This window comes from Phocoena sinus, chromosome 12 (genome assembly GCF_008692025.1).
Source record: "Phocoena sinus isolate mPhoSin1 chromosome 12, mPhoSin1.pri, whole genome shotgun sequence".
Taxonomy (NCBI): Eukaryota; Metazoa; Chordata; class Mammalia; order Artiodactyla; family Phocoenidae; genus Phocoena; species Phocoena sinus.
The window spans coordinates 15801952-15826693 of NC_045774.1; the positions used below are offsets into that span (position 1 = coordinate 15801952).

General features: G+C 36.0%; 2 protein-coding genes across 10 annotated transcripts in view; one reads left to right on the forward strand and one right to left on the reverse strand.

Annotated features, from left to right (window-relative positions):
- Nucleotides 1-18414, forward strand: part of LRP11 (LDL receptor related protein 11) — a 66167-nt gene extending 47753 nt beyond the window's left edge. The window contains exons 7-8 of one of the 7 annotated variants that reach the window (XM_032651772.1): nucleotides 5641-5735; nucleotides 6401-12966. In XM_032651772.1, coding sequence (XP_032507663.1) covers nucleotides 5641-5699 — 59 coding nt within the window. In that variant the 3' untranslated portion in view covers nucleotides 5700-5735; nucleotides 6401-12966. The other 6 variants (XM_032651774.1, XM_032651775.1, XM_032651776.1 and 3 more) reach the window with 6 other exon arrangements.
- Nucleotides 456-24742, reverse strand: part of PCMT1 (protein-L-isoaspartate (D-aspartate) O-methyltransferase) — a 45699-nt gene continuing 21412 nt past the window's right edge. Inside the window, exons 4-9 of one of the 3 annotated variants that reach the window (XM_032651778.1) lie at nucleotides 18428-18532; nucleotides 16232-16352; nucleotides 13965-14050; nucleotides 9560-9729; nucleotides 2788-2931; nucleotides 457-1248 (exon numbers count right to left, since the gene is read on the reverse strand). In XM_032651778.1, coding sequence (XP_032507669.1) covers nucleotides 1236-1248; nucleotides 2788-2931; nucleotides 9560-9729; nucleotides 13965-14050; nucleotides 16232-16352; nucleotides 18428-18532 — 639 coding nt within the window. In that variant the 3' untranslated portion in view covers nucleotides 457-1235. Of the gene's footprint in view, nucleotides 1249-2787; nucleotides 2932-9512; nucleotides 9730-13964; nucleotides 14051-16231; nucleotides 16353-18427; nucleotides 18533-24742 lie in introns of all 3 variants that reach the window. The other 2 variants (XM_032651780.1, XM_032651779.1) reach the window with 2 other exon arrangements.

A 24742-nucleotide genomic window follows, 5' to 3' on the forward strand; every position in this document is an offset into this window, starting at 1 on the left:
TCTAGAACCCTTAGAAAAACTAAGATCCTCATATAAAGGTATAAAATTACAACATCTAAGCAAGATCCCAACGTGTTACTGCCTTCTTAGAAACTCATTTTACAGTCGTTATATTAATAAATCTATTTATAGGTAATGGATGGGTTTTGGTAAATTTATCCTCAACCCTGTTCTGTCTTGACATTGAGTCAGTGCACTCATTCATCCTTTCATTCATTCAGCATTTATTGTACATCTACAAGAGGCCCTGTGTTAAGCAAAGAAAAATAGTAAATGAGGTGTAGTTCTTGTCCTTGAGAAACGTAGTCACATTCCACAAATGTACAGTTAGATTAATGCTCTTAACCTGCTCAGATTTCACAAAATGGAGCATCAGAGAAACAACCTTTTTCTCTGTGATCTTGGCATTGTGTACCTGGTGGACACGCGATTCTTCTATGTTCAAACACCGCCAGTGCCTTTCACTTTTAACTTTATTTGGCAAAGCAGCACTGCATCAACTGTTCAGTGACTAGGACGCAGCTTACACAGCATGTTAAATCCATATACATTATGAGCAGCAAATCAGAAACAGAAAAACAATACTGAGCTCCTAGAATTTTTAAAGAGAGAAAGGAAGAACTATGTCAGTTATGTCCAATCTGAACAGCTGAGTGTTTTAAGGGACATCACCTGTCATCTTCTTAAGTTTTAATATTTACAAATGCTTAGCTTTAAGGTAACAAAGCAGCCGATTGTATCTACAACATGCTATTCTATGACACCACATCAAAAGCTTTAAAAAGGAAGCTCATCTCTATTTTCTTAGTAGCATCTAACATACACCCAAAAACCAAGAATCTTAACTTATGAATGGTGGTGTTACCTGATGCACAAAAGCAATCTGATAAGTTAACACCTGAACAGAATTAAGTGTCTAAGAAAAGAAAAACCACTCCTCAAAGTCAATTCACAAACTATGTTTTCCATTTTGCAGAACCCTTTCTTTTAACATTTAAAGTAAAACGTGGGCATGTTAAAGTAATAATACACAAATTTATATTTGCATCCTTCTACCAATTTGGCTTCTGTGCCTCTCTGAAGAATTAGAAACCCCACAAAACCACACATTTTCATGCTGAAAATAGTGTAAGAAAGTCCAACACAAGCTGTGATGCTGTTGATTTTCAAAAGCTTTGAGGACTGAGATGAGCAATCCACTGTAATATTATATACTGGTCAAGCTGATGTTGCTTTTACAGTTCGTCCCTGGTGGGGGAAAAGGAGAGAAATATGTAAGTAGGAGTTACATATTACAAAACTTGGCTTTCTAATAGTTTAGACACAACTAATAAATCAGTAAAAATACACTGATCCCCAAGCATTATTAAAAACAAAAACAAAAACAAAACTGAGCAAATGATCCAAGTCAAAGCAAAAATGGAAATCAGCCATTTCAGACATCCTTCGTGCTACTCCAGAATGAAGAATGAAAACTAAAGGACGTGAATTCTTTATTTTTTAATTCAAAAGTAACTTTCTTCCTTCAAGACCAAATATTCAGAGAAATGGTAACTTTTAGATCCAGGATCTTGCTAATACTATTTATTGTAAAATAATAACGAGTAGTTAGAGTTCAGATGATTCTTTACAGCTACATTCACAAAATTGGACAAAAATTTAGTCTTCTGTTTAGGGTATCTGTTAGCAATTGTCGAGTGCGTCAATCTCAACCCAAACTCTTTGTGAGAAAACGCATCATCTGTAGGTATGATATACCTGCCAGCTGATTTCATAAGACAGCTTTATCAGTTCCAAAAGAAACCATTCGCTCAGACAGGCGCAGCACTGTGCCAGCAACTGCCAGTGAGAGGAAGGAAGGAAGAAAAATGCAGTCTCAAATAAACTGTATGGTATAGAAATTGTACCTCAATAAAGCTCTTAAAAGTGAAAAAATAAAGCTACCAGAAAAGCCTAAAAGCTTCTCATTTGAGGGTAATCTGAGTAACAAAAAACACCGTTTAAGACCCAGGTACTCTAGGGGTAAATAAGTATAATGTTTGCAACTAAATCTCAAATGACTCAGGAAAAAATGTTACATATATGTATATAGAGAGAGAAAGAGGGATTGAAAAGGAATGTGGAAAAATGTTAATAATCGATAACTCTGGATGAAGAGATTCAGGAGCTCTTTGTACTATTCTTGCAACTTGTCTATAATAAAAATTTTTAAGTTTTTTAAAAAGCTGTTAAAATAAATTTGAAGGGAAGGTAAATAAAGAGCTAAAATTTCCCAGGTAAGTGGTGAATTAAGGGATTATTGGCCAGTACAGTATATTTTATAAAATATGAATTTTATAAATTGTGCAAGAAAATATTTTTAAAATGACTTCTCCCATCAGCTGTCTTTGTCATACAGCACTGGATTATCTGTTAAATGATAAGTTATCAGTTCTTGTTCCTCTTAATATATTCTTCCAAATAATTTAAGTACTGTAATTCTCAGAAAACAGCTTTTACTTAAATTCATGCAAGCATTAAAGTACTTAATCTTCGAAGAGTTCACTTGCAGAGTGCTCTATTCATAAATTAAATTCACTTGTGCTTTTTAAAATATAGATTAAAGATACTATTGTTGTTTTTTAAAATAATTTTACATTTTATTTACCTGTTGCAAGGCATTAAGGATTCTGTCAATAAATATCCTTATTGCCCAGCAATACAGTACATATCCTCTCCATTTAAAAATTTTGTTGAAAAGGGAAAAGGATAAAAACTCTCAACAAACTGGGTATAGAGGGAACGTACCTCAACATAATAAAGGCCACATATGACAAGCTCACAGCTAACATCATATTCAACGGTGAAAAGCTGAAAGCTTTTCCTCTAAAATCAGGAACAAGACAAGGATGCCCACTCTCGCCACTTTTATTCAACATAGTACTGGAAATCCTAGCCAGAGCAATTAGGCAAGAAAAAGAAATAAAAGGCATCAAAATCAGAAAGAAAGAGGTAAAACTGTCTCTTTTTGCAGACAACAACTAAAATTAGCTGTTTCTGTATACTAATAATAAACTATCAACAGAAAAATTAAGAAAACCATCTTATTTACAATTATATCAAAAAGAATAAAATATCTAGAAATAAATTTAACCAAAGAGGTGAAAGAGTTGTACACTGAAAACTATAGAAAGTTAATGAAAGACACTGAAGATGATACAAATAAATGTAAATATATTCCGTACTCATGGATTGGAGGAATTAATGTTGTTAAAATATCCATACTACCCAAAGCAATCTACTGATTCAATATAATTCCTATCAAAATTCCAATGTCATTTTTCACAGAAATAGAACAATCCTAAAACATGTATAGAACCACAAAAGACTCCAAATAGCCAAAGCAAACTTTAGAAAGGACAACAAGACTGGAGGCATCACACTTCCTGATTTCCAACTACATTACAAAGCTATAGTAATCAAAACAGTATGGCATTTGGCATAAAAACAGACACAGAGACCAATGGAACAAAGAAATAAACCCATGCATATATGGTCCATTAATTAAGGAGCCAAGAATATACAATGGAGAAACAGTCTCTTCAATAAATGGTGTTGGGAAAACTGGAGAGCCACATGAAAAAGAATGAAACTGGACCCCTATCTTACACCACACACACAAAAAATTAACTCAAAATGGATTAAAGACTTGGATGTAAGATCTAAACTTACTGTGGTGATCATTTTGCAATATATACATCTATCAAATCACTATGTTGTACACCTAAAACTAATACAATGCTATATGTCAATTATATCTCAATAAAACTGGAAAAGATCATATTGTTAAAAAGTGTTTAATGATATGGGACAATGTTGATGACATTTTATTAAATAAAAAGAGATTACAAAATAATGCTACCATATGATCTCAGGATTACAAAAGAGATTTATATAGATCTATGGATAAAAGAAGAAAAAATCTACAAAATGTTAATAAGAGGTTATCTCTAGATTCTGGGATTATGGGTGACTTTTATTCTTTGTATTTTTTTCCTATTTTTATAATGCATATACATTACTTTGGTAGTCAGGAACAGTACTGTTGAAAACAAATAGAAGGCAATTTATAGCACCCCCTCCAAAAAAAAAGGAAAAGAAATTAAGTTTACAGACCTGAGTTTGTAACATTTAGGGTGCCAAAGAAAACCAAAAATTTGCTGCCATGGCAAGTATAACCTTGTCACATCCTAAGACTCCAAAATCCATTAACCTTATTAATTTTTCCTAATATTTAAAATTCTACATAACCATATTTTTCTCTATCTGACTTACATGCATAGATCATTTACAATAAAGAAGAGTACATCCTAAATTTCTAAAAAGGCTCTTTAAAATTGTATATATGTGCTAATATTTCATTAGATTAATAACTATATTTGTTACTTTATTGTATAATAAGTAATTATACATAATTTAATTATTAGGTTAATAACTCTAAGTTACTAACATTTAGTATTATATATTCTTTATCAAGAACAACTGAAAATATGTACTACCAGGAAATAACAATCAAAATCCATGAACATTTTCTAATTAATGGGCTTTCTGAGGTAATAAAAGCTTTGTACAATTAACTTTGTACAAAGCATTATGAGAGACATAAAAAGAATTCCAAAAGCAACAGAATACATTCTTGCCTTTAAGGATGTAAAATACATCATAATGCTGTAACACATGTAAAGAAATTTAAAAAGGACAGTATAGAACAATATGGAACACAGGATCAGCTGGATATCCTAGGACCTAAACTGTCAATCCTAGAAATGCCAGTCAATTCATAACATTTTTTTCATGTGTACATGGCACTTTTAAGAAGACATCGAGGGCTTCCCTGGTGGCGCAGTGGTTGAGAATCTGCCTGCTAATGCAGGGGACACAGGTTCGAGCCCTGGTCTGGGAGGATCCCACATGCCGCGGAGCAACTAGGCCCGTGAGCCACAACTACTGAGCCTGAGCGTCTGCAGCCCGTGCTCCGCAACAAGAGGCGGCGACAGTGAGAGGCCCGCGCGCCACGATGAAGAGTGGCCCCCGCTTGCCACAACTAGAGAAAGCCCTCGCACAGAAACGAAGACCCAACACAGCAAAAATTAATTAATTAATTAATAAACTCCTACCCCCAACATCTCTTAAAAAAAAAAAATTAAAAAAAAAGAAGACATCGATAGACGAAGTACTTATGGAATGAGAACCCTGAAACATTCCTCAGTTTCACCAGCCAGAAATGGACTTATTCCTTTGACTCTTGTGGCTATTAAAAACAAAAATAAAATAAAACTTACCAGAAGATTAACAAAATGTTGATTTCTAGATATATAAAATAAATATACTTGTATAAAATAAAATACAAATTTAAAAATCATTAAGTTTACAAAGCAACTAATACAACTATTAAATATCCATAGTCTTGAACATAATACCACAGATTCTAAGTCTATAGCCTATCTCTCTGACATTCTCTCCCCTTTTATTAATCCACCAAAATTGCAAGGAACATTTTTCCAAGTACAAGGGGACAAAAGTCTACATTCAAGTTTGGGGCTTTATTTGGCACTAGAATTCAGCATGCCCACTAAGTTCTCTCTCTTTTTTTCCATCTAGTTTTTATCACACCTTCCGAGATAAGACTGGATCTCACTCTCACAGAGCACTCCAACTAGCTCTGGATGCCTCAGTTAGAGAAGGATGGAAAGCTGGTGAGAAACAAGAGAATGTTCGTAAGAAAGCACTAGGATGAGTTCTTGAATTAATCCTGAAGAAATTCTGAAAGAACAGAAATCATCTAGCCTGGCAAGAAACTGACTAGGGAGCTTTTTACATAATTCCCATGTGAGATGAGAAAATGTAGGCAACCCTTTTTAACCACATTCTATCCTTACCACCACTGCCCTAATTCAGGCCACCATCACTGTACCCCTGACTTGCTACAGGTACCTCCTATTTCTGACCCTAGTTTTGTCCCTTTCCAATCTACTCTCTACCCCACTGCCAGAATTATCTTTCTGAAATGGAATTCTGATTGCTTCACTGCCTGGCTTAAACAATCGCTCCCTACCGCCCTCAAGGCAGAGCCAACACACCACACTCTAATTGCCTGTTTGTCTTGTCTCTACCTGACTATAAGTTCCACGAAAATGGTCAGTTTCAAATTCACAGCTGTGTATTCCTGGCCCTAAAGCAGTGCCTACATAGTGGGCACGCAAACACTTGCTGAATTTATGATGTATTAAGAAGGTCCTCACACTGAAAAATATTTAACAAATTTAACAACAGAACAAATTGCCAAAGAAAAGTATTAGATGTTGCTTCTCCAAAGGCAATTTAAAATAAAGGCTTTTTTCTTTTTTTTTTTCCTGTCTAGGACAGTTCACGCATAGATTAGCCTGACGGGGATAGAAACAGGGCACACAAAAACTAGATGTCCTCTCAAATCTATTCCACACCTAAATTTAAAAAGAAGCAGACGGGGACTTCCATGGTGGTGCAGTGGTTAAGAATCCACCTGCCAATGCAGGGGACACAGGTTTGATCCCTGGTCCGGGAAGATCCCACATGCCGCAGAACAACTAAGCCCGTGCACCACAACTACTCAGCCTGCACTCTAGAGCCCACGAGCCACAACTGCTGAGCCCACGTGCCCTAATTACTGAAGCCCTTGTGCCTAGAGCCAGTGCACTGCAACAAGAGAAGCCGCCGCAATGAGAAGCTCACGCACCGCAATGAAGAGTAGCCCCCGCTCACCGCAACTGGAGAAAGCCCGCATGCAGCAACGAAGACCCAACGCAGCCAAAAATTAATTAATTAATTATTTAAAAAATGAAAAGCAGCAGAGGTATTTGCTGCATGGGAGGAAAGGGGAAGGAAAGAGGTGGTGAGAGCTGACTTCAGACTACATCTGGCACAGGGCCTCTTCCTCTCTGACTTCCAGTTAAGTCTGCCCCATACGATGCCCTGGCAGAGAGAAGAGGGCGGGAGGAGAGAAAACTGAGGTGATTCATAGATGTGGGAGTAGCTGCTTCCCTCTATCACTACAGCTCCTGTCAGGGACCACACCCCACCCCCGCTTCTGCTGTCCCTGCTCTCAGCAGGTTCCAGTAAAATTGTTTCCTTACCTTTAGGTCTAGAGTGGTAACAGCTTCCTACTATCACCCTGGGAACCCCTGGTCCCTGGGTATGTCACATTCTTTACTGGTTCCCATAACCTTTCCCATATTTCTTTGAATAGTCCCTTCATTAAAGTCACTTCAAAATCCTAGCTGAGCACACTTTCTGTTTCCTGCCTGTGACCTTGACTGATAGTTTATGAACACAAACAGAAATAGCAGATTAGCGTCTCTTAAGATTTTAAGTTAACCGTTGATGTTTTACCCTTTCAAACATCCTATTTTCTAGTAATTTCTTTCAGTACAAATTTTTTTTTAATGTGGCAGTTGTTTTTTTCCAATTTCATTTCCAGATTTTGTTTTACCTTTATATTCTTTAAACTTCATGATTTACAACTAAGTAACTGATTATCTCTGTAATTAGAACTACATCTTTGGATATAGGAAAATGTGTTTGAACAGAAAATTTGCAATAGAAAAAATTAGAAAGTCCTCCTAGTACAGCTAGAGAAAAGTTTCCAATGATGCATACATGTAAAATTGCTCAATGTTTTAAAAAGTTGAAGGCCAAAAAGAAAACCAAGTGTATACATGTATTTAAATATTTGGTAAATGATTGAACAATTGTCCATAGATTTAAAAATTATTCTAAATTTAATACAAATAGTTTAGTCTTATCAAGGGTAAAATACAGGTGTGTGGAAGCCTGAAGCTTATATAATTGGGTAAGGGGGGAACCTCTTTATGAAGGAAAAAAAAAGGTAGGCTAAAAATAAGACTATGCATATAAAATTTGGTATAAGGCCATGAAGGCCCCAAAGCAAGTGAGGGCCCTGAAGCTTAAGTTTCATTAGCTTCAAGCTAAGTCCGCCTCTGGTTATAAAAACTAAAATCCTTTTTATAATTCCTTCATCATTAAATTATGGTACTAATAATGGGTATAAAAGGAGAAATTTTAAACTTAATGAAAATCTGAACTCTTACTTGATACCAAATTTCAGTAACTTCAGTGACATGTCTGCCCCCCCTTTTTTTTTTTGTCTGCCCCTTTTATACAGCAGCAATCATACAATTATGTAGTTATGTAACCAGACTAGAAGCAAAAGGAACTTCATAACTATATCTGATTCTAACTGACAAGACTGATAGCTTTTTAAAACTTTTTTTTAAAGAAGTGGCTGTGCTCCAGTTAGAATTCAAAGAAAATAGCTATAACTACATTAGGTGAAGAATTAAAATGCAATTCCTAGTAAGGTATCCCAGAAATGGCCAATCAAAATTAGTCAAAAGTAAAACTCATTTTTGAACAAACTGAGATTCATTACCATTTTTGCCATTACCATTCATTCAAAAGGTACCTTCCCTCTTTCCAGAAAACAAAACTGAGAGGTCTATTAAACCTATAATCACTAGTTTACTTATTAAGAAATCATCTTAAAATAAGCACCTCTGTCAAATAAAAGTAGATTCTAAAACAAGGAAGCAGTAAGGCCTTTCTTATTCTGGCATTTAATTTCAAGTAGACTTGGCTAATGTCACTCTTACTTACTGATCTCACTCCCTCCCACTGGAGAGAGTGGGAAGGGAAAGCAGGAAGAGAGGAAAAAGAGAAATCTTGGCTTCAAACGAAATACCCAGATTATGCTGAGACATAGAAACAAAAGTGGGTGTTAAAATGAGCCATGCTGTACTGAAGATTACGCTACATGCTGCTGGCCCTTTGGGAAGGTGTGTGAGACCTGGGCACTCACTTACAGAATCCCCTCCCCTCCCCGGGAACTTAGAGTAGCTTAAAAATTGGCCAGCCTGTTCTATAAAATGGTGGGTTTCTTCCTTATAGTGCTTCTGAAATAAGAGTGGAATGTAAAACAGGCACAGGTTGTCAGACGTCTATGAACCTGATTGAAAGAGAGAAATCAAGCTGAGAGGGAGAGTGTCCTCTCTGGGATTCTGACACCTTCGAAAACTGGGACAAGAGTATCTTTTCCCTTCTTTCTCTTTACAACAATGGTATAATAGAGATGAACTGGGGCAGGAAATGATGACCCCTTCTCTTCAGATGACAGCCTTTGTTTCCATGACCGTACAGCAGCTATAAAAACGAGTTGCAAATATAGAAACAGCGTGGCTGATACTAAAATAATCTTAGAAAGTGTGGCTGAAAGCCTCTTTAAAAAGAAAAACACCTTTGTGCCAACCAAGTCTCACCCCCCTTTCCCAAAGATGAGTTAAATCAAAAGGACAGACCATGCAAAACTTTTCTACATTTTTAATGTAGTGAATTTCTGATGTTAAAATGGAGCAGCACAAAGGTGACAACCGAAAAAGCAGCTCTTGTAGTCTAATCTCTTAAAATCCACACCCTTTCACCTTGCATGTGTGGAAGAAGAAAGAGCAGAAGATAAAATCACTTCCACCTGGACCACTGCTTTTCTTTATCTGTTAAAGGCACGTATATCACTCCCATCAGAGGCTTCATTTTGACACTGCCATCCTGGAGCTTGTCATACTGCTCCAGCATCTGGTTTCCACCTGCAGGACCAACTGGCAATATCAATCTTCCACCAGGCTTTAACTGGTCTATTAGCTAAAAGAAAAAGAAGAGCACATATACACCAAGCTATAGATTTTATGTTAATAGTCATTTTACATCACTATACACAACTTTCAGTGTCCATGGGCAGAAAGCAGAAATGTACTTTATTTAGTACATACATACTTCCACTGTTAAACTTGTTACTCAATTACCCACTCACTCATTTACCTACCGACCTTCCCTACTACAGTACAAATGTTCTGACGACAGGGAATGTGTCTTATTCATCTTTGTGCCCTTAGCATCTAACACAGTACCTGGTACAACTGCAATGCTCAAAATGTTTGAGTTGAACCACATAATGTAGGACTATCCTCTCGGGAAGGCCAAAGGCAGAACAGGAAATTTCAATTCCTGTATGCCTATTTTGAATCTTTATAGTTTGCAGGGGAGGAGGGGAAGTGTAGAAAATCAGCAAGGAACCCCTATCCTATCTAAGAATTTAAGGCATCACTGAACCAAAAATAAGGGAACCTTGGTTTTATGACTGAATTTAGGATTACTGGCACCATGACATGACGAAGGAAGGTAGGGCTGGAGTCTCTGCAGCATTAGAACGAGGACGCCCTGTCAATGAAGAACCAAAACTACTCACTGAAAGCCCCTCTGGTCAGAAAATTTTTAAGTCGTATGTCACAATTTGAATGTAGCCTGACAGATGACCACTGATCAAAAACAGTAAGGAAGAAACCTCACTTTGGATAGTATTATCCCAAGGAAGGGTGTCCTTAAATAAAATTTTTGTTGTCAGCAAGTCTACCTTATTTTTTCCCTTTTAATTTTCTAAATGTCAAGGTTTTTAATGAAAAAATAGCAGGCTTCTTCCCACTACTCCAGCCTTGCTCCCTAAATCCACTCATTTTAAATCCTTTCAGCTGTCTTCTTTTGTAGTGCTTACTTCTAAAGCATGTCTTTTGTTTTTTTAACTGAAATATAATTGGCATATAAATATTGTATTAGTTTTAGGTGTACAACATAAAGATTTGATATATGTATCTAATGTGAAATGATCACCACAGTAAGTTTAATTAACATCCATTATCACACATAGTTACAGTTCTTTTTTCTTGTGATGAGAACTTTCAAGGTTTACTCTCTTAGCAACTTTCAATTATATGGTATAGTACTAGTAACTATAGTTACCATGCTGTATAATATTTCCTCTTTTATTTCAAATTATGTGCTATATGAGGACTAAGCTCTCATACCTAAACAGCTGTCCCTCGGTATCCAAGGGGTATTGGTTCCAGGACCTTACCTCTGATACCAAAATCCGCAGATACTCAAGTTCCTTATATAAAATGGTATAATATTTGCATATAACCTATATATCCCATATACTTTAAATCATCTCTAGATTACTTATTATACCTAATACAATGCGAATACCATGTACATAGTTACCAGGTGTGGCAAATTCAAGTTTTGCTTTTTGGAACTTTGTGGAATTTTTTTTTCTGAGTATTTTCGATCCATGATTGGTTGAATCCTTGAATGTGGAACCCTCAGATACAGAGAGCCAACTGTATTCTGCTCCTCCCCCAGTCCAACCAATATCATAATATTTTATTAAAACCATTTTCAGTATGACTGTGTAAATGTAATTTGCAGCTGAGCCAAGAGGTACCCAATGACTGTTTCCTTTCTTATATAATAGCTGTTTTCCCTACAGTTAAAAACTGAAGGTTTTTCTTTTTTCATTCCCTTAATTCTCTTTGTAACTTTCTAAATCTTGGTACCCTCCCAGCTTCTTAATGAAATTTTCACGCAGTCAAATCTATCTAATTAGTGCCTTCCTTTTTTTTTTTATTATTTTTTAACTGCTCTTTTTTCTTTTTTGGTAGGCTCGCTTCTAGTACCTTCCTCCTCTGCCCTAAATCTGGACTGGTTATTCTCCAGGCCTGCTGCATAGCGTTCATACTGGGACTTCCCTTGCAATAATCCTGGAATCCTGGAACTCTTACCACCTCTCTCTTGAACAAAATTTCCTGCCTTCCTAGATACCATGGCTGCTTCTTTTCGGTTTTTTCCTACTCTCTCTCTACTCCCTCATTTTTTGATGACATAATTAAAGCAATTCCTCCAGAAGTATTCTGTGAAACAGTATGTGGAATATTTTTAAAGACAGAGATTGAGATTGGCAAATCTAAAATTATCTTTATTCTATGTATTTAGTGACGTGTGTGGGTATAGAATTCAAGATTGGAAATCATTTTCAATTCAGAATTGTGATGGTTTGCCTCTGACTTGTTCATTCTAATGTTGCTTTTCTACAGTCTGATGCCTTTCTGATTACTGACCCTTCAACGGATTATCTATTTTGCTTTTCTGGAAACTTCTGGAATATTCTCTTTACTGTAACATTCTGAAATTTCATGGTGATATTGTGGCTCTTTTTTTTTTTTTTTAATTCATGGTACTAGGCACTCAAAAGATCTTTTCAAACTATAGAATTATGTCTTTCAGTTCTCAGAAATTTTCTTAGGGCTTAGGGCTAACTGTTCCTTATAAAGAATTGCAAGTAGCAGTAGCCCCTCTTTTCAGGCCAAAGCGTTATCTCTGTTTTCCAAGGTCCTGATGCCTCCAATTTCTAAGCTTTTTCTGAGTTCTGCAGAGCAAACTGCTTCTGCATTGATACCCTCCTCATGGTCTCTTTGGTTCAACTTCCTTCACCCTTCCAGGTCAGTTATTACTCCAACTGCTTTCTGTCTTCACACACTGTAGAGTTCAGGGTTGCAGGTATAATCTCCTAGATAACTGAATATGGAGTTCGTGTTTCCGCTTCTTGTTTTTCTAGTTGTTTTGGGGTGATATCCAAAGGAGGCATAAACATCTTTATTCTCTTAAAACTGGAAAGCCCCTTCAGCATGCCTATCTTCAAATTTAATCAGATGTAAAGAGCCCCCCCCACCCAATAATACTTCCAAGTGCTACTACAAATGTCCAATTCATTCTGAGCTAAAGTCAGAAATACCTTTCGAGATCATCTTAGGGTCTTAGTGGGGAAGATGAGCCCTGTACCCAAGACCTTTCATTTAAACACAGTTCTGTTTCAGATTTTAGTTGTTCCTACTAGGCTGCCAATATTAAAAAAAAAAAAAAAAGTTTAAAAAGTTAAAAAACCTACTGATCATGTGGTCATACATGAAAATTCATTACGTTATTCATTTATGACTTGTACACCTTTCTACATCATGTTAATACTTCAATTAAAATATGTTAAAACCCCCGGTTTGGTCTTTTTTTCAAACAGATAACAGGGCCAGAGAAAATAGCTGATTTTCCTAAGGTCATTCAGCCAATGAATAACAAGTCAGTGACCAGAACAAATCCCCTAACTTTCAGCTTCTCATAACTGTGTAAACACACACAAAAAACCACTTGCAGGTTGGGCAGTAGATGAGACTGGGCAGAAGAGACAGTGTCACTTTTAGCCCCTTGCCATCTAATCAAGAACCATGAAAAAAATCACATGTAATAGAAACCTAAGCCAAGGAATATTGGGGCTGACATAAGTTTATCAGGTCTTACTAAAACGAAAACTCAATTTTGTACTTAAATATTTCCTTGATATTTACACTACTGGAATATCCTTCCCTCTCACTGCAACTATGCAAATCCTACTATTCTTTAAGATTCAGTTCAAATTCCATTCCTATAAGAAGTCTCCTGGACTATTCCATGCAACATACTCTCCCTCCCTTGAACTCCTACAGTACATATTTTGTTTTCCCTTCAATATCTATCATATGCTGATACATGTATGACACAGCTCTTCTAGAACATAAGGTTTGTGAGGATAAATTTATGACAAATACTTCCTGGTCTTACCCATGCACCTAACACAGTCTTGCACATTCTGGTATTTAACAATACGCCAAGTGATTATCAGATCATGAACTCCAGAGGGACTGTCCCAATTCTATTGGTGTACTAGTTCTTAGCCGAATCAAACAGTGCTTTAAATAAGACAGCCATGAGCTGGGGCTTAGCAATTTTCATGTCATTTATACAACTGTCTGCATATGAAAAAACTGCCTACTAACTGCAACTAAAATGCACAGCGTTTCAATTTTTTAAAAGTTGAGCATAATTATCAACCAAAAAGAAAAAAAAAGCACAACGTAACATAGATGATATTTTGAACATCAATAGAAGTCATTTCCTATAAATTTTTAAGAGCTTTAGTTGAATAAAGCAACAAACACAGAAGAAAACCAACTCACTGCCTGGGGCACAACTGGGGCTGCAGCTCCTACATGAATAGCATCATAAGGGGCTTCTTCGGCATATCCCATTCTTCCATCCCCCACTGAAAGAAAAAAAAAGCTTTAAAAATCTGTTCAGATAGAACTACCCAGTGTGAAGAATTATCGGAGATTTAAAGCAGGGAAAGGATAGATTTTTAGATAAAAGATGCTGTGACAACTGGATATTCAAAGAAAAAATAGATGCTTGGACCCCTACCTCAAACATACACAAAAATGAACATCACAAAGGTAAAGGTCTAAATGTGAAAAGTTAAAATGATAGTGCTTCTGAGAACTAATATAAGGACATATCTTCATGATTTCAGAGTGCCTTAAACAGGACACAAAAAGCACTAGAAAAAAATTGGTAAGTCTGACTACATTAAAATTAAGAATTTCTATTTATCAAAAAAGTACAGTATGAGAGTGAAAAGGCAATTCACAGAGTGGGAGAAGAGATTGATAATATGTACAACTAGACACAGGGCTAGTCTATAGAAGTCCTACAAATCAAAGAAAAATATAAGTAACAAAATATCTGAATAGGCATTTCACAAAAGAGGAAATCCAAATGGCCAAACATATGAAATAGTGTTCAACCTCACTGATTAACAGGAAAATACAAAATTAAAATCACAGAGATACTGCCATACATTAAGTGGGCAAAAAGAAAAATCTAATAATACCAAGTACTGGTAGAGATGTGAAGCAATAGGAACCCTGATGCCTTACTGTTGGGAATGTAAGTTGGTTCAGTCACTTCAAAAAACAGTTTTGCAGTATCTTTGGTCACTCTATGAACTGTAACAACACGCCTAAAGAAATGAGTGCTTGTATGATGAGTGTACATAAGCATCTGGACTTACGTACATTGTGAATATATCTCCAAATCAGAAACAACCCAAAATATCCATCTACAGCAGCATTAATAAACAAATTCTGGTAATGTTCCTACAATAGAATGCTATGCGGCAATAAAAATGAACTATATGCAAAAAGAAGGATGAATCTTACAGACATAATAATGAATAAAAGAAGTCATTCATCATAGAATATATACTGTACGGTTCCATTTAGCTGAAGTTCAAGATTAAATTAAACATCATTTATGGAAATGCAATTAGGTAGTAAATGCATAAAGGTAATAATACCGCTAGGGAAAAGGGAGGTAGTCATGATGAGGAAAAAGCAAGCAGAGAACTTTCTAGGTACTAATAATGTTCCATTTCTTTGTCTTGTTTTGTTTTTCTTGCGGTACGCGCCTCCCACCGCTGCGGCCCCTCCCACTGCGGAGCACAGGCTCCATACGCGCAGGCCCAGCGGCCATGGCTCACGGGCCCAGCCACTCCGCAGCATGTGGGATCTTCCCGGACCGGGGCACGAACCCATGTCCCCTGCATCGGCAGGTGGACTCCCAACCACTGCGCCACCAGGGAAGCGCCAATAATGTTCCATTTCTTGATCAGTGTGGTGATTAAACAGGTGTTTGTTAAGCTTCACATTTATGTTTTATGCATATTTTGATATCTGTTATTTTTCACAATATAAAATGTACTCACATGGAAATGTGTCCATGCATACTGCTGAATGGAAAAAAGCAACCTGAAGGACAATATGTAGAGTATGAGTCAATTTAAAAACCATGTGTGTGTGCAGTTTATTCATATGTACATTTATATGTCTAAAAAACTTCAGGAGGAAAAAGAGGGGCTTTCTTTTTTATCTTACACATCTCTGCACTGTTTAAATTTTTTATATTCGACACTTGTTACTTTGATACTACTTCTTAAAAAGCAATGAAGAACGAACTCAACATGGCATTTTCTGAAATAGTTGTCATGTCACCCATGGTCAAGGTAGAACCAGTGTAACATTTTAGAGTAATTGCTTTTTCTTGCTTAGTACTTAAAAGTGAATGTAAAGGGGCTTCCCTGGTGGCGCAGTGGTTGGGAGTCCGCCTGCTGATGCAGGGGACACGGGCTCGTGCCCCGGTCCGTGAGTATCCCATGTGCCGCGGAGCGGCTGGGCCCGTGAGCCATGGCCGCTGAGCCTGCGCGTCCGGAGCCTGTGCTCCGCAATGGGAGAGGCCACAACAGTGAGAGGCCCGCGTACCACGAAAAGAAAAAAAAGTGAATTTAAAAAAAATGCAATAACTAGCTCTGAGTATTATTTAGCTTGCATGGGATTTTTCTGAAAATAAAAATTCTCCAGAGAGGAAATTTTTAAAGTTTTCTGATACTTACCAACCAGTTGCACTCTCCCTGAAGACAAAAGCATTGGATCATCCTTTCTGACATTATTTACTGAGTCGTCTACTAGCTCTTTAATGTGGTCAATTCCTATGACTTTTCCACTAGGTCCAACCTGGAAGTGAAAGAATAATTCAATAGTTCACTGGTCTAAGTTTATTTTTCTAAAGCGTCATTAAAGTATTTCTTTATCCAAAGTCATATTCTGCAATGAGAAATCAGGACAAATAAACAGCTTAAGTCTCCAATTAGATTGTTAAACACTCAGTTTATTATAAATTATTTGGCAAATACAACTTTCTCAACTATAACCCTTAAATGAATAATGATACTTTCAGTAATTAAGAAGCTAGAATAAATTACAAAAACTTGTAATACTAAGAAAAATGATAGCTTTCTTCAATTTCTAGTTTTTAAATCCAGGATCTTGAAGTGGGACTCAGCTACCAATATTAAATTGTACTTATTAGTGCAACCATTTTTTATTTAAATTCTATTTAAAAGTGTGACTTTAAATATTAAAATGTTACATAAAAAAATTTTTGTATAGGGATTTCTATACCTGATTCTACTGCCACATGTGGGAAATATAAAAATACATAAGGCCCCAAGTATAAATATTAATTGTAAAATAAATTTAACACAATAAAGACTCTGAAGTCAGACCGCCTGTGTTCACATCTAGGTTTCACCACTTACTTACAACTCTATAACCTTGACAAGTTATTCCATCAATCAGGCTTCCTCAACTGAAAAATGAGGAGGAAGGGGGTATACACCTCATAAATCATGTGAGGAGTAAATAAGAGAATACAGGAAAAGCATTGAGAACACAGACTAACACATGGTAAATGTGTGAAAAACACTGACTAGTATCAGTTCCAAAAAGATAACTCAGAAATCTAATGATATTTTAAAAAATGATTATGCCTCTGAAACCATAAACATGTCAAGTATAGAGAAGTCATTAATTAAATACCATTTCTAGTATTTAGTTACATCCCATTAGTGAGGGTTTAACTTGTACAAAACAAGTCAAACAACTGAAAACAAATATCTGAATCCTTATTGTGTGCCTGGCACTGCTCTGGATGCCTAGGATACATCAATGAAAAAAAATCAGACAAAATTCCCACCTCTCTGGAGCTTACATTCCAGTAGTCTGCCAATTATATATGCATAGCAAATTAAATGGATTCTAGTCCTAAAGGATCCATAAATCCTAACTTAACTAAACCATACCCTTCCAAGCTGGCCTACACGTACAAGATTTTTCATAATCAACCTGATTTGATTATCTGAACACAGATAAACCTTTACTTCAAGGTGCTTGAGTGGGCCTCCAGACTTATACTGTGGATAGTCATTTACCAGATAAGCCTCTGATGATAAAAATCTGAAGTATAACAAACAACGCTTTTTTTTTTTTTTTTTTTTTTTTTTTTGCGGTACGCGGGCCTCTCACCGTTGTGGCCTCTCCCATTGCGGAGCACAGGCTCCGGACGCGCAGGCTCAGCGGCCATGGCTCAGGAGACCAGCCGCTCTGCGGCATGTGGGATCTTCCCGGACCGGGGCATGAACCCGTGTCCCCTGCATCGGCAGGCAGACTCTCAACCACTGTGCCACCAGGGAAGCCCACAACGCATTTTTATAAGAGCATTTTTCTTAATGTAAAAAAAGCTCTACTTCAATCCCAATAAACCTGTAGGAGTGTTTGGAAATCAGGCTGTATTCTGTTCTGCCAGGAGAGTACTTGGAAGATTGAAGTTTGGGAGCTACTGGTTGCCACTTTGTGATCACAGAGAACACATCGGAAAATGAAGCCAACATGTGGAGGAAAGCAAAGTCAAACCAAGAACCAGAGAGAAACCCATTGTCCATAACAACCTTTGATTTTCTTCTGAATCCAGCCATACAAGAAGTCAGATATACCTCTAGACTTTTCCATTAAATTCCCTTCAAGTTCTGCCACTTTGACTGAATGTTCTGTCACTTCAACAACAAAAAGAAATCCTAGGTGATACATATTCTAACTGCTATCTTAATAGAATTTAAAAAGGAACATTTCTTCCAAACATATTCACTTTATGCATATATAGAAAACCTTCAAAAACTGCTAGTGAAAAAAACACACAGCCAAATCATATAATATGCTTCTGTTGGGGCCAGAATGGTAAATAAAGCTCTTACCATACGTGCAAAACATGCAGTAAGGATTCCACTTCCAGATCCTACATCAAGAGCTTTAGCTCCTTCATGCAATTGATCAAATAGAAGTTCTAGTGCATATGCATGCTGCCAAAAGAAAACAAAGCAAGTATTCATTTTTTTTCAAGACTCTATAAAGTATATACACCATGGCATACAAATAAAGTTGCTAACTTGTCACCAATTTTTCTACTATTGTCATCTACCAAAACAATGAAAACATAACATATTATATACTTATATCTACACAGGAATTACGTATAAAAAAATTCTTGTTTGATTAAAATTCTTGTGTTTTAGATAAAGTGTTCAGTAATTTTAGACCTCCAGTGTGCAAATTTTTTAAATTTAATTAATTCAAAGTCAAAAGCTACAAAAAGATTTACAGTGAAAGTCTGCATCTCACCCCTGTCCCCAAACAGTCTCACTCCCTAGAGGCAACCAATGTTACCAGTTTCTAGTGATTTCTTCCAAACATATTCACTTTATGCATATATAAGCAAATACATATGCATTTATAAATTTATTATATCTTGAAGGAGGTTCCTTATCACTATTTAAACAGTGTGTTCACTCTTTCTTAAGGCTGAAGAGTATATTTTTGTATGAATGTATTGTAGTAATAAATATACCTGATGAGAGATATTTAAGTTAGCTTCAATCTTCTATAACAAGAGATAAAATAATCTTAAAATGTGTACCTGTAAGATAATGTAGTAACCTTTTTAATAATCTTATAAAATATATCTACAGGACAAATTCCTACAAGTGGAATTAAGGGGGCCAAACGATATATATTTTTATGTTTACAGTATATATAAATGACAAATCAAATAAAATCATGTTGGTTATGCTTTGGACCAAACCAAGAAATAAAGCCTTCTCTACTCCATCCTCTTTATAAACTTACATTTTAGTGCTCTTCCAAAATATGAGGTTAGAATTAATAAATGTTATCTCAAAAGCTGCCCTTAAATGCCTGGTATATTCATTATTAAAAATCATCAGATCCAGTAGCAATAAGCACATTCACTCTCAGATCTTGGTTGACAAAAATACATATCCATGAATCCATAGTGACAGAAGTAAACACGTCCTTCTATACATACATAAATGGAGAATAAGGAGAAACTGTTCTCAACTGTTTTTAAATATAGATGAAATGATGAACTTAGAAAATTGCCATTTGGCAACCATTTCAGTAATAACTGATTGAGGCAAAAATCACAAATGGATGCTAAAACTAGTGTATTATCATTTGATGAGTAACAAGATATTTACATACTCTCCAAGTGTTTGCCCCAGACACTTATTAATTACAAAACGTTAAAGTAGTAACTTTACAGTGGAGTTCAGAAGTTTCTTGGTGGAGAAACCTGATTGACACGACCTCAGTCAGATGATTAAAGTTAACATCACCAATAATGGGACACTCTGACATCACATGACATCTGCTAAAATAAATCACTTCTGGGATTTTCCAGGCAAATATGCATAACTCATATCTAATCAAGAAGAAACATCAGACAGACCTAAATTGAGAGGCATTCTATAAAATAACTGGCCTATAACGTTCATAAACATTTTCAAGACCATAAAAGAAAAGACTGAGGGATTGTTCCAGATTAAAAAGACAAGGCAATTGAATGAAACTCCTGACCTGCAACTTTCTTTTCCTATAAAGGACATTACTAGAACAACTGATGAAATCTAAATAAGGTCTGTAAATTTGCTAAGTGTTTAATCAATGTTAATTTCCTGATTTGGACAACTGCACTATGGTTATTTAAGTGAATGTCCTATTTTTAAAGGTAAAAAGTATTCTGCCTACAAATTACTCCTAAAGAGTTCATAAAAAAGGAAATATATATATATATATATATATATATATATATATATATATATATATATATGGGAAGGGAGAGAGGGGGGAGAGAGAAAGAATAAATTATAAAACAAATGAAGTAAAATGATAACATTTGGTGAGTATGGGTAAAAAGTATATGGGAATCATTTGTACTATTCTTAGAACATTTCTGTAAGTCTGAAATTATGCCAAAATTAAAAAAAAATTTTTTTTTAATCATCAGAAACAGGTAACATTCAAAATGGAGGATAGAATGGAAACTCCCTATTGTGGAAAACTAACTTAGGTGATAAAAGCTAGAATACTGGTTACCTTGAGGATAGAGGTTGACTAGGAAAAGAGGCCTTTCTGACTGAGGGAGCCTTTTGGGGTGCAGGAAATATTCTGTATCTTGATCTGGGTAGTGGTTACATATATGTACACACGTAAACACGTTTATCAAGCTGTACACTTAAGATATGTGCACCTTATTGTGTGTATATTATAATTTAATAAAAATTTTTTGAAAATACTGTTTATTCCAATCACTAAAAGTGGAGAATCAGACATTTATGTACCTCCTGATGTGATGAACAGAAGAACCATTAAGGAGTTTTCTTGAAAAGAAAAAAAAAGGAACAAGTTAAACACCACCAGGAAACATTTAACCAAGTTCAGAATATGGGAAATTCTATAGGATAAATGAACAAATTTTGTCAATTAATAAATGGCATTTTAAAAAGGGGGACTGTTAAAATTAAAAGAGACTAAAAAGACTAAAAAAGACTAAAAAGGTACAATGTAAGCCTCTTGTTTGGATCCTGATTTAAACAAATCAACTGTAAAAGAATTTTTTGAAACACCTGGCCAAGTTTGAACATGGACTAAATATAAGATAATACTAAGGAACATTGTTAGTCATGATATGGTATTGTAGTTGTGCTTTTAAGTCTTTCAGATTTATACTATTTGGGGGTAAAATAATATTCGGTTTGGGATTGCTTTAAAATATTTCAGCAAAAGAGAAACAATTATATAAGACAAGATTAGCAAATTTTTGGTAATTACTGAAGTTGGGTGATGGCTACTTAAGGGTTCATTGTATTATTCTATTTGCATGTGTGGTGCTGAAGATTTTCCATATTAAAAAGTTAAAAAGAAAAGATGTTAAGGCTATCTTTTCTCACAATTAACATAAAAAGGGGAGACGGCCATTAATAGATGTAGCCTCATATAATCCAAGGATTTTCAAACCATGTTCCAGAAAGTCATAAAGGTTCCACAGAACCCCTTAGGAGTAACACACAAATGTAGACCAGTGGTTGGTGTGTTTGGTAAAAGGGTAACAGAGAAATAACTAAAAATTTCAATTTTTCATATAGATTCTTTTGCAAAGAGCTTCTTGCCTAACAAATGGAAACCACTAGTACTACGAAAAAGAATCCTGGATTAAGTGTTCAAAGTACTGGATTCTACTGGTTCTGCATTTATTACCCCTTGACTTTGGAACTTATTTTTAGCTCATTGTTCCTCAGTTTCCACATCATTAAAATGGAGAGAAAAAAGTTGTTCCTATTCTGCCTTCTCCATAGCAGTACCACTGCGAGCAAAAGTGATGAAGTATGAAAGTACTTTATAAATTCTAAAGGATTTATGAATAAAAGGTATAATATTCACATTAATGAAAATTCAACCATTACAGCTCAATGACCTGATGCTGCTATTCTTTAAGGTACTTCGAAGTCATTTGTAAAGGTAAAATTAACAGTTAATTGATCTTTTACTTCCATTTAGTGTATTTTTGGAAAAACTCTCTCTTAGGAATCTTGTATATAACTGTCAAATAATCAGTGGCTTCCCTCTTTTGCTTGGTTAGAGAACAAAATGACTTGGTTAATCAAAAAAATCTGGTTACTACCCTCCTTTCCCTTTTCTCCTGGTATCCTGTCCCATCCATTCCCTTTCTGAACAAATCGATCCTAAAGCCATTAAGTTGGGCTGAGTAAGGTAGCTGCCCATACCCCGGTGGCAGAGAGAGTAGCTGCAGTGTCCAGTTAGAAGTGTCAGAGCCCAAGCAGGATGAGGAGGGCATCTGTGTTCGCATAGGGAAGCAGATCCAAACAGGAGTCAGAATCCAAGCTAGACAAGGAGAATTTCTGCACAACACAGTGGACCAGTGCCAGGCGTCAGACATAAATGATGGAGGACGGGGTGGTATGAGAAGGGTGGGGGGAGAAAGTGACAGCAGCGGGAAATGGGCTATATACAGTCGGATTGATCAAATAAATGAATATATCAAGGAAAAAGGAACCATGTTTTTCACTGTTAGAAGTTAAATATGGAAAGGGAAAAGACAGGAAACCATGCATACTGATATAAATAAATAAATAAATAGGGAAAAGACACATAATCTCAAAGTACCCCCTCACAAAATAATTATTAATTACAAGAGCCAAAAACAGTAACTCTACAGTGGAGAAGGCTGGCCGACACCACCTTAATCAAGTGAACAACATCAGTAATGGGACAAATCAAAACTGTATTGTGATACCATGTAATGAAAACCTAGCATCACTTCTGTGATCTTCCCACCAAAGAGGCATAACCTGAATGGAATCATGAGGAAACGCTAGACAGCCCAAACTGAAGGACATCAAGAAAATAACTGGCCTGACTTCTTCAAAAGAGTCAAGGCCATGAAAGTCAAAGAAAGGCTGAGGATCTGGTTCAGATCGAAGGAGACCAAAAGAGCAGTGATTCAGCACTGGATTCTTCTGCTATCAAGGACATCATAGGGACAACTGGAAAAACTGAAAACGAGTTTGAAGATTAGATGGTAGTAATGTGTCAATGTTCATGTCCTGGTTTTGATGGTTATGTTGTGGTTGCATAGCAGAATGTCCTTTGTAGGAAATAAACTACACCCTGAAGTATTGAAGAGTGATGGGGCATCATTTCAGCAACTTACTCTCAAAAGGAGTAAAGAAAGGTTCTTGACAGTGTACTCGCAACTTTCCCATAAGTTTGAGATTGTTTCAAAAATTTTTAAAATATCTGACTAACCTTATCTTTATTTGATGCTTCAAAATGATACAGTGGAATACTATCTCTGAATCATCATTATGAACATCAACCACTGGAACAAGAAAGTGTTAGTTAATGAGGTTTCTATGAGACACACTGGATTAACTTTTACTGAGGAAACTACTGGGGACATTTTATTTAGTCAAAGCTATTGTTCTTAGACAAGAGGCTTAGCCCGAAGAATGGAGTCTCTAAGAGAGAGTTCGTGAACTTTTTTCAGGAAGAAGCTTTTATCGGATTTTTCAAAATGATCAGTATCCCCTGAAAGTTTAATAATTTCCATTAATAAAATAACAAGTATCATATTTGTATGAAGTAATCAAAGAAACAAAATAACTCCTTTAACACCTGGGCTTTCCTGAGTCCAAAACTGAAAGGACTAGAAGGGACTTCTTTAAGGTGCCAATCCCTAATCTATAGACAGTACTGTCCCAACTTAATTCCAAAAGAAACTCAGGAATTTTTTTTCAGTACTACATTTGCATAAGATTTGTTTTTTTAAAGAGGGGTATGCTAAGTTATTATTAAAGTCCCATTCAGATTAAAAATGTCAAGGCCTTCAATCACAATTATTAGCTTTTTGCATGCTTTTATCACTATAGCTAATATTCTTCTGGATAATCCAGGCTCATTTCTAAATCTAAAAATTAATTTTTTTTAAAGTTCATTTTTATAATTATGAAAAATTTCAAACCCACAGAAAGTACAATGAACATCCTTTTCTCCTCATATAGTCACCAACTATTTATATTGTGCCATACTATTTTACCAAACCACCTGAAAATATGCTGTGGACGTAATACTACACTCCTAAATACTTCAGCATGTATCTGCCAAAAAAACCAAACTAGGACATCTTCCTTTGCAACCACATCACCATTGCCACACTCAAGAAACTCATTAATGTAGTATCATCCAACATAAACACCACACTCAAATTTCCTCAATTGTCTCCCCAATCTCCTTTACAGCTGTTCCCCCCACCAATCCATTCAAAGTTCATGCACTGCATGTGCCAATCTAGAATATTCTCCCCAACTCTGTTCCATCCACCACTTTCCTTTGTCTATCAGAACACTGACTCCTTTTAAAAGACCTGTCCAGTTGTCCTACATAATACCACAAACATTCTAGATGTGTCACTTTCCTCACGGTTAGATTTAGATCAAAGAACTTGAGCAAGAACAGCACACAGGGCTTGCAGGGCACCTCCTACTGCATCACATCAGGATGCACATAACATTGGACCATCTCACTACTGGACTTAACAAGCTCAACCACTCAGTAAATGTGGTAACCACTAGATCACTCTATTTTCAAGGCACATTTTTCTAATATGTCGAATAATAATCTGAGACTACATGGAT